Below are 15,548 nucleotides of genomic sequence, written 5' to 3' on the forward strand. Positions count from 1 at the left end.
TATGACACTCTAAAGTTGGAGTGGCAAAACTCATTGACCTCTCCTTGAGCTCTGTGTAAATGAGCTTCATATGTTGATGGGATCCACACAGGTTCTACTTAACACATACTGTGTATATATTTGATTTATTTCAAATACATAGGGCAAGCCCTATCCATGGACAGTTATGGAATTGACAAAGCTTTTTGGTTACCCAGGTTTCTCTATTCTTCACTTTTTCCTGCCTTTCTGTTCCTAACAGCTATTCCGTTTCTTGCTAATATTCCCTGAAGTACAAATGCTATTTAGGAAAATATCTAAAACTCATGGTAAGATATGAGAAACATATGCCTTTGTCAAAGAAATTTTACATTTTTAAAAGTGAATTTAGTTGTAAGCCATGCATTTTTTAAAAATAGAAAATGAAAGTCCACATTTTTTTTAGGTCCTTGACATTTTTATTAGGTCCTCCTATAGCAGTTGGGTGTGTGAATAAGGCAAGTCCTGACCTTTGGTCTCTTAGTCACATTGGCATTCCAGTTCCTGTGACTGAAATTCATTCAACAGCCAATAGCAAGGAGCCCACCTAGATGTGATGCCAGCCTTCATCAAAAGTATATTCAAAAAAGAGCTAATAGAAGAGGAAGTGTTTTAGAGATCCTTAAAGTCTTCCCAGTGTTCCTAAAGACATATTATAAAGGTGATCACCTAATCAAACCCTGTAAGACTAGCCTGTGTTGAAAGTATAGAGTATTAGAGGTAGAAGGAACTTAAAGTTTGTATATTATTTATCAATTGGCAAACAGTATGTAAAGAAGGCTTTGTGTAGAGTAGGTTTTTGGAAAATGGATAAAAATTAGGTATTTAGAGTAGGATTAAGACCATTAGAGATGGAAATTTTAGTGGAAAGTCAGAAAATAAGCAAGAGTAGGTGGGAATAATTCAATTTCCTATGAAAAGACTGGCCTGCATCTATTGAGGATCTAATGTTATGGGTTATAATACCTATGGATCCTGCTTTAAGGTGCTATTTATAAATAGTCTGAAATCTTGAGAGTTTGAAGGGATTTTCAGTTTCCATTTCATGTTGGAACTGGAATCATCTGTGACATTTCCAGAAGATGGTCTTCCATCTTCCATTTACAAATCTTCAGGGATGGCAAATTCACTTTTTCTTGCTATGTTTTTTTGTTGTTGTTTTTTTCTTTCTCCTTTTTAGGTAACTGAAATCTTCTTCCCTTCAATTCTACCTTTTTCTCCCAGTTTCTCTATCTGGGCTCAAATAGAACATATTTAATCCCAATTCTATGTTACCAGCCTTCAAATAATTAGACTAATTTAAAAATTATCCTTCAAATAACTACTATTAGACACATTTGTTAAACAGGCCACTCTTTCTCCATCCCAAACATTAATTCTTTCATCTAATCCTTGTATTCTATGTTCTCAAGTATTTTCACATATCTGTCCACTCTCTTAACTCTCTTTGGTTTGACATGCCAATGTTATCCCTGAAATATGGTGCCTAGAAGTGACTACACATGTGATTTTACTCTGGTAGAATACAGTGTCATCCTCCTCCTTATGGACATTAGACCTAAATTTAGACAGATTCAGGAAAGACTCCCACATTAACAATGAATCATTTTTCTGCATATGGAAATATGATTAATGCCATTTTTATGCTGTTATTCTGTCCTTAACAGGCCTAGTGCCCTCTGATTTCTTTCTGGAATTTATTTATGATTTGTTGGTTTGAGGCTTATGTATAAGCTGTAAATCTTTTCCTTATTTCATTCCTCCTTACTGACCTATATTTTCCATATTTTTCTTTCTTTTTTTCTTTCTTTACCTCTTTCTACATTTGCTTCCAAGTCACCAATTATCACAGAATATATTGATTTAATTTGAAGAGTTTTGTTGAATTTTTGTAGAATTTTATAGGATCTTAAACTAAGACCTAGAAAGGAGAGACATCAGAGGTTATCTAGTCCTATCCTCACATTTTATAGATGAGGAAACTGGGGCCCAGAGGTATTACACAACTTCCTTAAAGTCACGCTGCTAGTAAGTACAAAAGCCAGAATTTGAGAAGCACATGCTTCTTTGACTTCAAGGTCCAGTGCTCTTTGGAACTTAAAGACAAAAAACATTCTCTCTTCCCTTGCAACAGATGTTGGTGGGTAAGCTCTAATTATTTTCATGCTGGGTGGTCTTTTTACAGAGACTTGATCATGGTCACTACAATATGAGACAATCATATTTTCCCATGAAATTATTTTTCTTGCAACCTTTCGACATATTGTTAAACCAGCTTTGCCAGTACATTCATTTGTCTCTTCAAAGAGAGTTGTTACTCTTCCTTCCATATGGGCTGCCAATTCCTTTTATCTTCTGACTTATCATATGGCAAAATGTCAAGACTGATAGAGTTCATTACTTCCCAGTAGTATTTTGCTTGTTGGCCCTGGACAAGGATATCACAGGATATCTATAGGTAAGAGAAAGTTTTTAGATGGTCTAAAAACTGCAATTCTTTGCACCTTTTGCTCCCCTTCCTCTCACTTAGCCAATGTCATTTCAGAAATAGATAGGAGTCCCACAGGACTAAGGACCATTTTGCATTTTGTTTTGTTTTTGTGGATTGCTACAACCAAAGAATTCATCAACAAGTGAGCAGGCTTAAAGACTTTCCCTTCTTAGTTAGGGTTGTTACAATGAAAGCTGACTCAAAGCCTCTTTAGCTTCCTACACCCTGCCAGAAGTTGTGGGTCACCACGTTACCATAATGAGTCATTAATTTCATTATATACCTTGTTTAAAAGACTTCTTTAGGGAACAGAATTTAGCCATCATAATAAAAAAATGAAGGTTAATGATTTGGGTCAACAGAGATATTTTTTCCTCTGAAAGAAAAACAAAGAGAGGAAGGCAGGGTGATGGTAATCGGGTAGATTAGGAATAATGAAGAGAAGAGAGGGACAGGGAACTTTTACTGTAGTAGGTATAGGGGCAAGAACTAGTGACTGCTCCAGTGAGGGATGGATATGGATGGAAGAGCAGTGAAAAGGAGAAAGCAGCTCTTAGTAGAAGCAATGGGGTTGGGGAATGAGATAGAATTACAAGCTTTGTGTCTATTGAAATAGGAGTTTAAATGCCTGCTATTGCTTCTTCTATTATCTTTTTATTTTAATAACTAACAAATTTCCACATAATTTTTCTGAATTTATATGATCCATATTGTCTCTCTCCCTTCTCCCCTTTCTCCTCCCAGAGCTGACAAGCAATTCAGTCTGGGTTATACATATACTACCACTCAAAACATATATCCATATTATTCATTTTTGTAAGTGAATACTCTTATAAAACCAAAACCCCCAAATATATACCCAAATAAACAACTGATAAATCATATGTTTTCATCTGCATTCCTACTCAAACAGTTCTTTCTCTGGAGATGGATAGCATTCTTTTTCATAAGTTCCTCCAAATTGTTGTTGCTTCTTCTAAATACCATTTTTCTCATCTATGCAAAGAGGCAAAAAAAAAAATATTCCTAGTCCTTACTTCATAGGATTGGTGTGATATCTTTTGCAAAAACTATTATTTTTCTATTTGCTTGAATTCAGAATTGATATCTAATCCCTGGGATAGGAGGCAAATGAACAAAGGACTTCCATACATCACATTTAGGCCTGAGAAGTACCTGGCCAGATGTACTTAGTTCCCTCTTTTGATCATTTTGACTATATCCTTTAAAGAGCTTTGTGTAAGGAGTCCTTTCTCCTCTCCTCCCCCACCCCCCAAAAAAAGATATTACTGAGTTTATTTCTAGAGAAGTATTCTTATACTAGAAGATTGAGCTGGTGAAGTCCTAGGACCTTATGGTCTGTGTGACTGTGGCAGGTTTCTGAACCTTCCATGGGCTTCAGTTTCATCCATAAAATGAAGATGACTTCTAAGGTCTCTTCTGGATCTAAGCCTATTATCCTCTGATTCAGTGATATATATATATATCCTTCTATTTCATATCTTCAAGACACTCCCTTGAAAAGCCAAAGTCTTTTTGAAATTGTATTGATTCGATTGATGGATAGAGAGAGGCAGGTAGTAGAGGAGAACATGCTTGAGAATGAGGATGTTCTTTAGAAATAGATCCAACAGTTCTTTTGCTGAGCCAGCCATCTCTCCCACTATCTGTATCTTCCACTTCAGTTAGAATATTCTTTATTTCTCCCACAGAACACTTTGCTCATTGCTCATGGTTTCCTCAGTCTGGGCCATCTTCTTTTCCCCCTTTCTGTGACCTAACTAGTATCTCTCTTTCCAGGCTTAGCTTACATCCTTCCTTTCTCTTATTCTTACTTCTTCAGCCCACAGTTTCCTCTGTTCTCAGAGCTGCCTTGCTACTTGAGCTCAAATGATATGATTTAGCCCATAAATGGATCAGTTCTCACTTCCCAATGATATTATAAGCCCTCTGTGAAGAAGGCAGGTGCTTTTCTTGATTATCTTTTAACCTAGCATGTTACCTATGAAGAAGAAAAAAAACTGGTATAATAAAATAAATATTGAATTAAATGAAACCTAGCTCCGACATCATTATCATCACTCTGGGCCTTGGTTTCCCTTAATAGCAAAATAAGGGAATTGGACTTTAGAAGCCTCCATGGCCTCTAGGGTCCCTTCCAGCTCTATATCCATAATCCTAAGATCCTAATAATAGTGGTTTGCATTTAATGTGCACTCACAAATTCATAGAATGAAGGAATGAATGCTTTTTTTTTTAATTCTTCAGTTTTGAGTGTAGTGCTAGGCACAAGGAATGAATCAAATATTTATTTGAGCATCAACCAATATACAGTTCAGTGGATAATTTGATTATAAACATAACTTTTGATGCGTCTAACAGATTTAAGTTGTTGTTACTCATGGCACTCCGATTAACTGTATAAGTGAATCTCACTTTATGCAATAGATACAACTCTGAAACATTGTACGTAAATAGAATTGGCTTGGTGGACAGTGCTGGACTTGGAGTCAGGAAGGCCTGGGTTCGAACCTTGCCTCTGACACTTCCTAGCTGTGTGACCATGGGTAAGTCACTTAACCTCTCTTGAATCTCATATCCTCATCTGTAAAATGGGTATGATAATACCTATAGTACTTGCCTCCCAGGGTTGTTGTGAGGTTCAAATAAGAAAAGGTGTGCAAAGCACTTTATAGACTTTAAAGCACTATGTGTATACATATAAGCTATTATTGCTATTATTGTCATCTTGTTCTTCTCTTATTATTATCTGTCTTATTCTCATCTTTTTCTGTGGAGGTCAGATAGAAACAGTCCTGGGACAAGCTACTATCATGCTATTATTCTTTTATATTTAATACTCTGAATATTATTGCAAAGGCATATAAAATAACTGCTTTTTTATAATTGAACTAAAAAGTATTGGATGTTAGTTCATCTTTTGTAGGCTTGTTAAAAGTGTCTTGGGAACAATACTACTAGTAACCAGGATGATGATAATGATGATAATGATGATGAAGATGATGACTATGGTGTTGATGATAATTTCTATTATTAACAATTTAAATGTACTATAGAAATATTTGTGTGATTCTTTGAATTTTGTGTCTCCTTTCCTGCCACTCTGCTGCTGTCCATGCAGAAGCAGATGGCTACTGCCTAGTACTGAAAGTCATTTTGTATTTTCTTCTTCTTTCTTACATTGTCATAGTCAAAGAATTCATCACCTAGTGGCCAGCCAACTGGTGATGAGCCTCTTCCAGTCTTAACCTCCTTTCCTAATGCTCTGTTATAGCCACTGCTGAAAGCCAATGGCTGCTGCATGGTACTGAAGGCCATTTTGTATTTTCTTCATTGGTTTCTTGCATTTCCATGGCTAGAGAATTCATCATCTAGTGGCCAGCCAACTGGTGATGAGCCTTTTCCGTGCTTAGCTAGACTGATCCTCAGATAGCAGATATTGTCTTTCCCTGGAATTGTGCTCAAAACCTTTTGATAGTAGTTTGTCAGAGTTTACACTCTTCTTCCACAGAGGTCAAGAACTCAAGGTCACCTCCATGCCCCAGTGAGGAATAGGACTTGTTCCGAGGACTCTTCATGGAACAATCTCCATAATGGTGGAAAACATTGTTGAGGAGTATACATCTCCCTATTTTATTCCTCAATTGATTGCTAATTACAGGCAACACAGTCTAGGGCATAGAGAACTGGAATACTTGGATTCAAGTCCTACCTTTGACACATACTGGTTTTGTGACTTTAGATGTGTCACTTCACCTTTTAGTGGTCTAAACAAATCCATAAGCTTATAAATTGCAAAATAGTTGATGACATACATTGTTAGAGGGAGTTTCTTCAACTGAGAACTCCATGTTACCAAAGAAATGACATATCCATTCCCTATCCTAATCAGAGGATCACTGAGCAAAGTAAGTGCCATTTTTCAAGTAATCAAGCATGACCTTAACCTTTACATAGGAGACACTTTAAAAAGAAGTAGCTTTAAGCTTACATTCTGCTTTCTAGATTAAGAATTTTAACCAAACGTTTAACAAACACTATGGAATTCTTACATTTTATAGACTTTTCATTTGTGTTACTATGTTTGCCAGGAAATTGTAAAGGTCTGCCTAGTCTTTTTACATATTTTTATTAGGAATCCCCTCTATGGGGATTTTATTGAGTTTGAGAAAGGAGTCCCACCAATTGGTGCCTTCTCAATTGCCTCTATGACACACTGAGGTATTGGAGGAGGACTTGTGTAGAGGCCATAGTCACTTAGATTATATACAAATGTCATAAAAATTGCTGATAAATGTTTGCTTAGTGGTGATGGTTGAGCTTTGGTACGGAGGCCTTTTGTGGTGCTGATCTTTCATTTCACCCATTTTAGGTTGCTCAGCGATGACTATGGCAAGATACAGGCCTACGTGGGACTTGGCGCTCGATCCCTTGGTGTCTTGTAAACTCTGTCTTGGGGAATATCCTTTGGAGCAGATGACAACAATAGCCCAGTGCCAATGCATCTTCTGTACCCTGGTTGGTTCTTTTGAAACATGTTTTGAAATTATAATTTCAAGTAGATGACTGGGCTTTTTTTTGTGTGTGGATTCTAAGGCGACAGAAAGCCCTTCTACTCTTTAACACACACACACACACACACACACACACACACACACACACTCACTCACTCACACAAAGAGACACACAATGAGATTCCTTTTTGATCATTTAATTCTACATTCATGTCTTGGAAATTTTTCTCTGAAGAAACTGGGAGCTCCTAAGTTCAAACTTTTTAATTCATTACCACTTATGATTCCAAGGTCATCACCTAGAAAAAAGTAATTTCAAGCACAGTTTAAAAAACCTCAGCCAGACGTGAGTTCTTTTATTCAAAAATAAACTTCTTGGCACTGATAGATCACACAATTGAACAACATAGGCTTATTTCTAAATCCAACTCTAGGCCTAGTGTCTGTGTTTAAACAAGGATACACATTTCAGCCGCTGAAGTTGTCCCAGTAGTGCCAGATCAGAATGGTTTTAGTATGAGATCATAGTGAAGCTTCCTTAGGATTAACAGAAACTTTGTATTTATGAAGTACTTGTTCAGTGGCTCAGCTTTCTCTTGTTTCAATGACTTAAAGAGAATCGCTTGTCAATTAGAACTATCCAGATATAAAAATGGATTGCCTTGGGAGGAGGTAGTGGACCCTCCTGGAGGCCTTTCAGTGGAGGCTGTATGATCAGTTGGGGATACTGGAGAAATTATATACTTATTCATGTAGGTGTTAGATGGAATGGCATTTGAGGTCCCTGAACCTTTAATCAATAATCCCCAAATCTAAAGAGTTTTCCCCCCTCTTAGAGAAAACAAAAAGAAATATTTGCGTTCATCTAAGTGTTTCTCTGATAATTTCTTGGGTATTATTTTCATTATAATTTTGTTAGAAAATATCAGCAATCAACAAAAACAAACAAAAACATTTTTTAAAAATCTTGATTGGTTCTTTTGAAACATATGTTTTGAAATTATTTTAAGTGGATGGCTAAGGTACTTTTTGCGTGTGTATGTGTTTTCCAAGAGAAAATAAGGTCCTCATGCCCTTAACACACATATGTGTGTTTGTGCCCACAGACACACACACACACAATATGAGATTCCTTTTTGATCATTTAATTCTACATTTATCAATTAAGAATTTTTTTCTGAAAACCCAAAAACAAACAAAGTATTTAAAAGCCCTTTAAGAAGACAGAATCAACAAAATGGCAAACATGAAGAAATTTTTTTCTTTCTTCCAGTTTAGTTTGTACCTTTAGCCTTATTTTTCCCTTATTAAAAAAAATAATTAACACCCTTACCTTCTGTCTTAGTATCAGTTCTAAGACAAAAGAGTGGCAAGGACTAGGCAATCAGGGTTAAATGATTTGTCCAAAATCATATAGCAAGATTTGAACCCAGATCCTCCTGATTCTGGCCTACCACCCATTCCACTATCCTATCTAGCTACCTCTTTCCTTTTCTTTTTTATTTCCTCTTTTCTAAATAGTTTTAGTGAGTATATTTGTCCATCTAATTATTCTGACTTTTGTTGTTCATTATTTCTTAAGCATATTTTTCATATTTTATTAAAAGCTTCATGGTTATTTTTTGGCACTATACTGTTCCATTGCTTCAAGATACCACAATTTATTCACTTAATCTATAATTGTTTCTACTTCCTTTGCTATTGCAAAGAGGGCATATATATGTATGTATTAATATTTGTATTTTTATGGAGAGATCTTTTCTTTTTCCTTTTTTAGATATTTTTGGGTTAGAGTTTTGCAAATGAAATAACTAGGTGAAAAGATGTGCTCAATTTTGCAACTCATTCATTTTATATTATATCAATTCCCAAAAGGTTTGCATAATTCTCCAGTCCTAGCAGTGTGTGAGGGATTGTTTTTCCATAACCTTGCCAACAATGAATTTTATTATATTTTTATGTTTGCAATTCTAATGGGTGTAAAATAGTATCTTAAAGGTTTTTTTATAGCTGTGATTTTAAGGGAATTTAGCAGCATCTTTTCCTTTTAATGTATTTAAACCTTAAAAAATTGTTTACTCATATACTTTAACCAACCTTCCATTATAAAGTTACTATTATTAATGTTTTAGATAAATATTAGTTACAAAGAGATTTCAGATGCCATGTTTTTATCTAATCTGTATTTTTATACACATAAGTTTTTGTCCACATTTGTGGTTTCATTAGCATATAGAACTCTTAGCACGGCAAGTCTCGTCTATTGAGAGCAGGTCTGCATTCTTCCTATCATTAGAGAATTATCTGGAATACTGATAACCATTTTATAATACAGGCAAGATTTGAACCAAGTTTTCTTAACCCAAAAGTCAGTTCTCTTTCTATTACAAATGAGATATTAAGAAACTACTATAGAAATATCAGTTACTATTATTCCTGCTCTTATTATTGTAGTTGTATGTGAATTACTGGGAAAAAGCAGTATTTTTTGTTTTTATTTTGTGATGACAAGTGGGCAGCTGAGTGGTGCCGTGGATAGAGCAACAGGTCTGGAATCAAGAAGACTTTAGTTCAAATCCAACCATACATGGTTTAGTTGCGTGTCCTTGAGGAAGTCATTTAACCTCCATTTGCTTCTGTTTCCTCATTGGTAAAATGGGATAATGAGTACCTCACACCTCATAGAGTTATTGTGAAGATCAGATGAGTTAATAGTTATAAAGTGCTAGCATAGTGCCTGGCACAGAGTAAGTGATCATTCTCTCTTTCTCTCTCTCTCTGTCTTTCTCCTCTCTCCCTCTCTTTCCCTCTCTCTGTTTCTTTGTCTCTGTCTCTCTCTGTCTATGTCTCTGCCTCTCTCTCTCTCTCTCTCTCTCTCTCTATATATATATATATATATATATATATATATGTATATATATAATTTATTATTATTATTAATTTTCATTACATGAAGTTATATTGAACTGGTTTCCCCACCTTTACTCTTTCTATTGAGTTCTAGACTTCATGCCATAGACTTATATAGTCCATTGTACTTATTCTCTCTGTTCTCTCTTTCCCTCTCTCCTCTGGTCTGTCTGTCTCTCATTTTATGGTTTTTAAGGGTGAATATAACTCTAAGGAAATGTGCAAAAGTTGTCTATCTTAAAAAAAAAAGACATGCTATAATGCATGTTAGAGATATTTCAGTGACTTTTGTTGTGGAGAATTCAAGTGTTTCAAAGGTCATTCAAGCACATAGTGAAATAAGTCACAACAAAGTGCAAAGGAAATTTTAGTAAAAAAATTAAGTACCAATAACTGAAAGATGATTGCTGCAATATCACATAATTAATCCTCAGAAAAGAAGCAAAGACCTTCAGAGACATCTGGTAGCTAAAGGGCTTTTATATTAATTCCTCTGTAAAACAATTTAAGTTGGAAGAACACTGAGAAGATCAATAAAAACAAATAGAAACAGCAAGCAACTATTGCTTTTAGGAAAAAATGCTTGTCATGGACACAGTAACACAAGTACTATAGAACTGACGATTGTTTAACAATGAACGACACTTTTTTATTCAATTATATATACAAAGTAGACCACATGAGCCCATAATATTTGAACATCGACAGGCTATAAATGCTTCTTTCCTCTAAAATTCTGAGAATTAAAAGATTCCCAGTGGGCCTACAATTTTTGTTCCAACTAAGGAAATGAAAAAAATCAGAGAGTTGCATTGAAATACATATTGAAAGGCATAATTGTTCTAGAATTAACAAAGATTCCAATATGGAGAAAAAATGCAGGATCATGCATTGTGTCATGTTTCATGAAAGGTTAACTATGCTGCTAACTTAAACCTTGACTGAAACCACCTCCCTCAGCCTCTTCTCCCCTCTGTTTAGAGGTCTTAAGGTTGGAGTGTTGGATTTCTCCCATTGTTTTCCTTTATCTAAATTAGGAACTGGACTTTTGGGCTCATTCCACTTTTTATATGCTGCTTTGTAAGTTTTCAACTCTATGGAACAAGATATTTCCCACACCAGGTACCACTGTGGTGCCCTTTAGATTGTAAGCTCTTTGAGGGCAGGGGCTGTCTATATTTTTATTAATCGCATCCTCAGTGCTTAATACAATGTCTGATACATAGTAGGTGATCAATAAATATTTTTTTGGGGTTGGATTTATTTGATTGGTTAAAAATTTTTCCCTACATGGAGATAACCATAAATGGCCTAGGAAATTGCCTGACTTAAACCTTTTTGATAATTCATGCATTATGATTCAAACTGTATTTGGAAAAATAAATGGATTGCTCATCAAATATATTTAATAACCTATGTGATAAAAAATACACTTCCATAATGATAAGAATATGTGTCAAAGTTTTAGACTTCAGTGCAAAATCCTGTAAAATGAGATTATAAAAGAATATATTCTTGTTAAAAGTACTTTTAAGTTGGTAAATTTATAAATTTTGTTATATAATTAAAAAACAATTATTTTACTTTTTTACTCAGTCAATTTACATACTATTTTACTACTATCATGTTATCTTTATCTGATATATTTACTGCATGCACACCATTTTTTCTCATATTTATATCATTTTTCTGTTTACCTCCACAAGCAATGTAAAAAAAAAAGTCTTATTAATTAACTTTTGAGAAAGTATATTTGAGTGGTTTAAGTGAAATTTCCCTTAAATCTATAGTTATTATATCAGTGATTTAGATATCATTCTAACAAATTCAACTAAAGTCCTACATGAGTTGATTCAAAAAGGCAACTCTTCAAGTTCAGGTAGGGGAAAGAGTATGATCAAGATCAATGAAGTTACTGGTAAGAAAACCATATAAAGAGTATTTGAAGGAACTGGGGATGTTTCACTTGTGGAAGTAAAGTCTAGGGCTAAAAGTTAAAAGGAGAAAGTTCTCAGCTCCTGAGAGCAGAATTGGCGGCCACAGGTAAGAAGATTCAGAAAAGGTAGATTCTTGTTTGATATAAAGCCCATCATTTTAATACAAATATTCTCCAAATGATGTTCTGTGCTTTGAGACATTGGGGTGCTAGATTCTCTGAAGAACTGAAAATATCTGTTACTTAGATGATAATGTAAAGTCTCAGGATGTGTATGAGGAATCTATGACACATTTTAAACTAGGAATGATAAAAGAAATGGATAAAAAATGTCATCATCAAAGAAATGTATTACTGAAAAAGACTGATCATGTGACAAGAGCAAGGAAGTACAAATGCGTAGCCAGTTTGCTCAACTTGTATCTCTTTTGTGATATTAAGAGAAAGCAAAGAGATCCCACTTACTTATAGGATGGACTCTTTGTACTATTACCTATAGAACATGGACATGGGAAAGAATTACATGTAATAGACAGACATCGATGGTTTATGACCTCCATCATGGAGGAAATTGATGATTTGTAAAATTCATTTGCTTATTTGAATAAAAGCAAAGATTTTTTAGCAATTAGAGCTGTAGAAAAATGAAATACTGCCTGTAGAGAGTAATGAAGTGCTATCGGTAGAGAGGAATGAATTTCCCGTAAGTAGAGAGGGATTTAAGCGGAGGCTTTATGATTTCTTCTAGGGGCTATTATAGAGTGAAATCTTGTTTTGCTGTGGGTTGAATTAAGGTGACCTTAGCTGTCCCTTCTTAATCTGAGATTCTGTGATTTCATGTTACTTATTAATATATAGGAAATATCCTTCCAACAACATTAAAATCACAGTTAAAAAATCTTCAATCCAGACGAAAGGAAATTGCTTGTAGAATTTTTCTGAATTAGGAGGCAGGTGAGGGATAGGATAGAGTTATTCATTGAGACTAGAAGGAAAAAAAAACACTCCATCATTCAATTAGCAGATCATAATGGACTCATCCATTTCTGAAGAGATGTACCATCTTGGGCAAGCATAAAGCATATTGACATAGACTAAATAAATAGTTTCATGCAAAATTATATTTTTGCCCAAAAAACAGCTGCTACATTTGAAACCCAATGGCATATGGTTCTGTTTTCTGAATGTTTATTTTATTTCCCTATTACTAGCAAATTTTCCATGGGAAGTGGCTTCAAAGGCTTGTTATGTGGTGGTAGTGGTAATGGAGAGTAAAGGGGGAGCTTCCTCTTGATACATTCCACACTTTTCCCAAACTCTGAAGAAAATTATTGAATTTTTATCCCTTCCATTTCTAGAGATTTGTGATTAAATAAATAAGCTATGGTGTCAGTCCAATAGAATAGGTGGTCAGTGCATGTTAAAAACAGCAAAATATTCCCGCTCCAACAAGTTGTCTTAAGCTCATCACTAAATAGCAAAGAGAGGCTGGTTCTTCAGAACATTTTTGGTAAATGCAAAATGTTTGCCAAAAATATTTGAACATTGGTTTGTGAATCAGTGAAGTATGTAGAAGAGGAAGAACGCTGGGCAGATAAGGTGGAGGGGCCATCTGTGCATGTCGTTACTTAAGTAAGTCTGTGCTGTTTTTAGTTACAGCATATTATACTGGTTTCCAATCTTTATGAGTAGGGGGACCTCTCTTTAATGTTAAAAAACTATGGATTGCTAAATGATGAGGGCTACATTTATTATCAGGCCATACATGCATAATCCATAGTAATTTTTCATCATAAAAACTTAAAATTTTTGTTTTTATTGTAATTTTCATAGTTCCTATATACATTTAAGATGAGTATCCCTGAATATATAGGTCTCCTAAAAGTCTTAGTATACTTTTAAGTTATTAAAGCATAAAAAATGTCTTTTTTATGTTATTAAAACCCGAGACAAAGACTTTTTGATATCTTCCCTATGCAATTTATATTAGATATATACTATGAGAGGTGGAGTAGAGATGAAGAGAAAGAGTAGTTGTGTCATAAAGGAATCCATAAGATCTGGCTACGTTCAAGTCCTGCCTCTGAGACCGAGGGTGGCCATTAGTAATTCTTTTTTATTTGGGCAAATTAGTTATTCTTTCAGTGTACCAAGAAACTTTCTACAATGATCAGCTTCGGATTTTTATTCATTTGATTTCATATTAGGAGACATAATAGGAATTCCTGGGTGAAGTCACAGTTGCCAAAGTAACAAAATTACATGAGTAAGATATCATTTATTCAATCATCAATCAATCATATAAAAAAAAAATCGTGTGGCTTTGTGGGCTTTTGCAGTACTTTGGGGCTTTCCCAGGATATGAGGACCATAGGTTGAAAACTATTGGCATAGTGTAAACAGCATTAGATTTGGAGGCCAGGGGACTGAGGTTCAAATTCTGTTTCTGACACCACATGCAAGACACCTTGCAGAAAGAGACCTAAAAGAAGACACTTAAATCTCTCTGTGCCTCAGTTCCATCCTCTATAAAATGAGAGGATTGAACTGGGTGGTCTTTGATGTCCTTTTCAACTTGAATTTATGTGTTCCTATGAAAGGGCATAGGAGAGAACGTGATGGGGTTGTGGCAAAGGAGATTAGAGGGATAGAGGAAGGAATAATTAATGATGGAGGGAAGGAGGTTCAGGTCCAAGGGCTAATCACATAAATGTATGGATACATAGATAGGTTCTCAAAGAGAAGAAAACCCCTGGGTTTTTAGTAGTCTTAGCCATGATCCATTTCAGCTGTCCAGGAAGCTAAACTGAATTTAAAATTATAATAGGAGCATTATGTTTAGATGGACAGTAATAGTCCTGCTGCTCCTTAGACCCAAAGCTAGACTCGACCTTCAATCTTGTGTACAGATTTGGATCCAGACTCTTTGAGAAGTACAGTGACAAGTTAGAAGACACAAATACAAGGAGACATGGCAAAGAACCTGGAAACAGTGAAATGCAAGGATCTTTACTACTGGGAATATTTAGCAAAGAAAAGATGTGGGGAAGATTAAAGAGATGTATAGTTTTAATAAATCACCTAATTCAACCCCTGCATTTTTACAGATGAAGTAGGGCAAGGGATGTGAAATTAATTTTCCATGGTCACACACTATGTAACAGAGTCAAGATTTGAACCCGAGACTTCTGGAAGGGGTTTTTCACTATTTGAAGGTCTGTCTTGTGATAGGAAGAACATATTTACTTGGTATAGTATCCAGGACACCAGGCTGGGGCCAAAACCAGGAAGTGAAAGTTATATATCTGTATCTTTGTGAAGAATGTGTGCATGCTCATGTTGGGAGTTTTTGTGCTCTTGTAGTTATGGCATATCACACTGGTCCCAAACTGCATGAGTAGGTGGTCCTCTCTTTAATGTCCAAAATTTTCATGGGTCACTGAATGATGATGGCTGCACCATCAGGCTAAAATAAATGAATAATTTTTAGTAGTTTTTCATGATAAATACTTTGAAAGCTCATATATAGTGAATAATTTATCTGTTTAAAAATGATTTGGCTTGCCTTCTGAAGTGATGATGAAATGCATGTCACTTTAGGTATTTGAGCAGGGGAGGTATTACCATTTACCAGAGATACTGAGGAAGGATTCCTGTT

The 15,548-nt window shown here is 35.1% G+C and overlaps 1 protein-coding gene across 2 annotated transcripts in view; it reads left to right on the forward strand.

Annotated features, from left to right (window-relative positions):
* The first annotated feature begins 6,913 nt into the window (after positions 1–6,913).
* Positions 6,914–15,548, forward strand: part of RNF144A (ring finger protein 144A) — a 68,198-nt gene continuing 59,563 nt past the window's right edge. For both annotated transcript variants that reach the window (XM_044663617.1, XM_044663616.1), the window contains exon 1: positions 6,914–7,048. In XM_044663617.1, coding sequence (XP_044519552.1) covers positions 6,914–7,048 — 135 coding nt within the window. The remainder of the gene's footprint in view (positions 7,049–15,548) is intronic.

The sequence above is a fragment of the Gracilinanus agilis genome, chromosome 2 (assembly GCF_016433145.1).
Source record: "Gracilinanus agilis isolate LMUSP501 chromosome 2, AgileGrace, whole genome shotgun sequence".
In the NCBI taxonomy this organism is placed as follows: Eukaryota; Metazoa; Chordata; class Mammalia; order Didelphimorphia; family Didelphidae; genus Gracilinanus; species Gracilinanus agilis.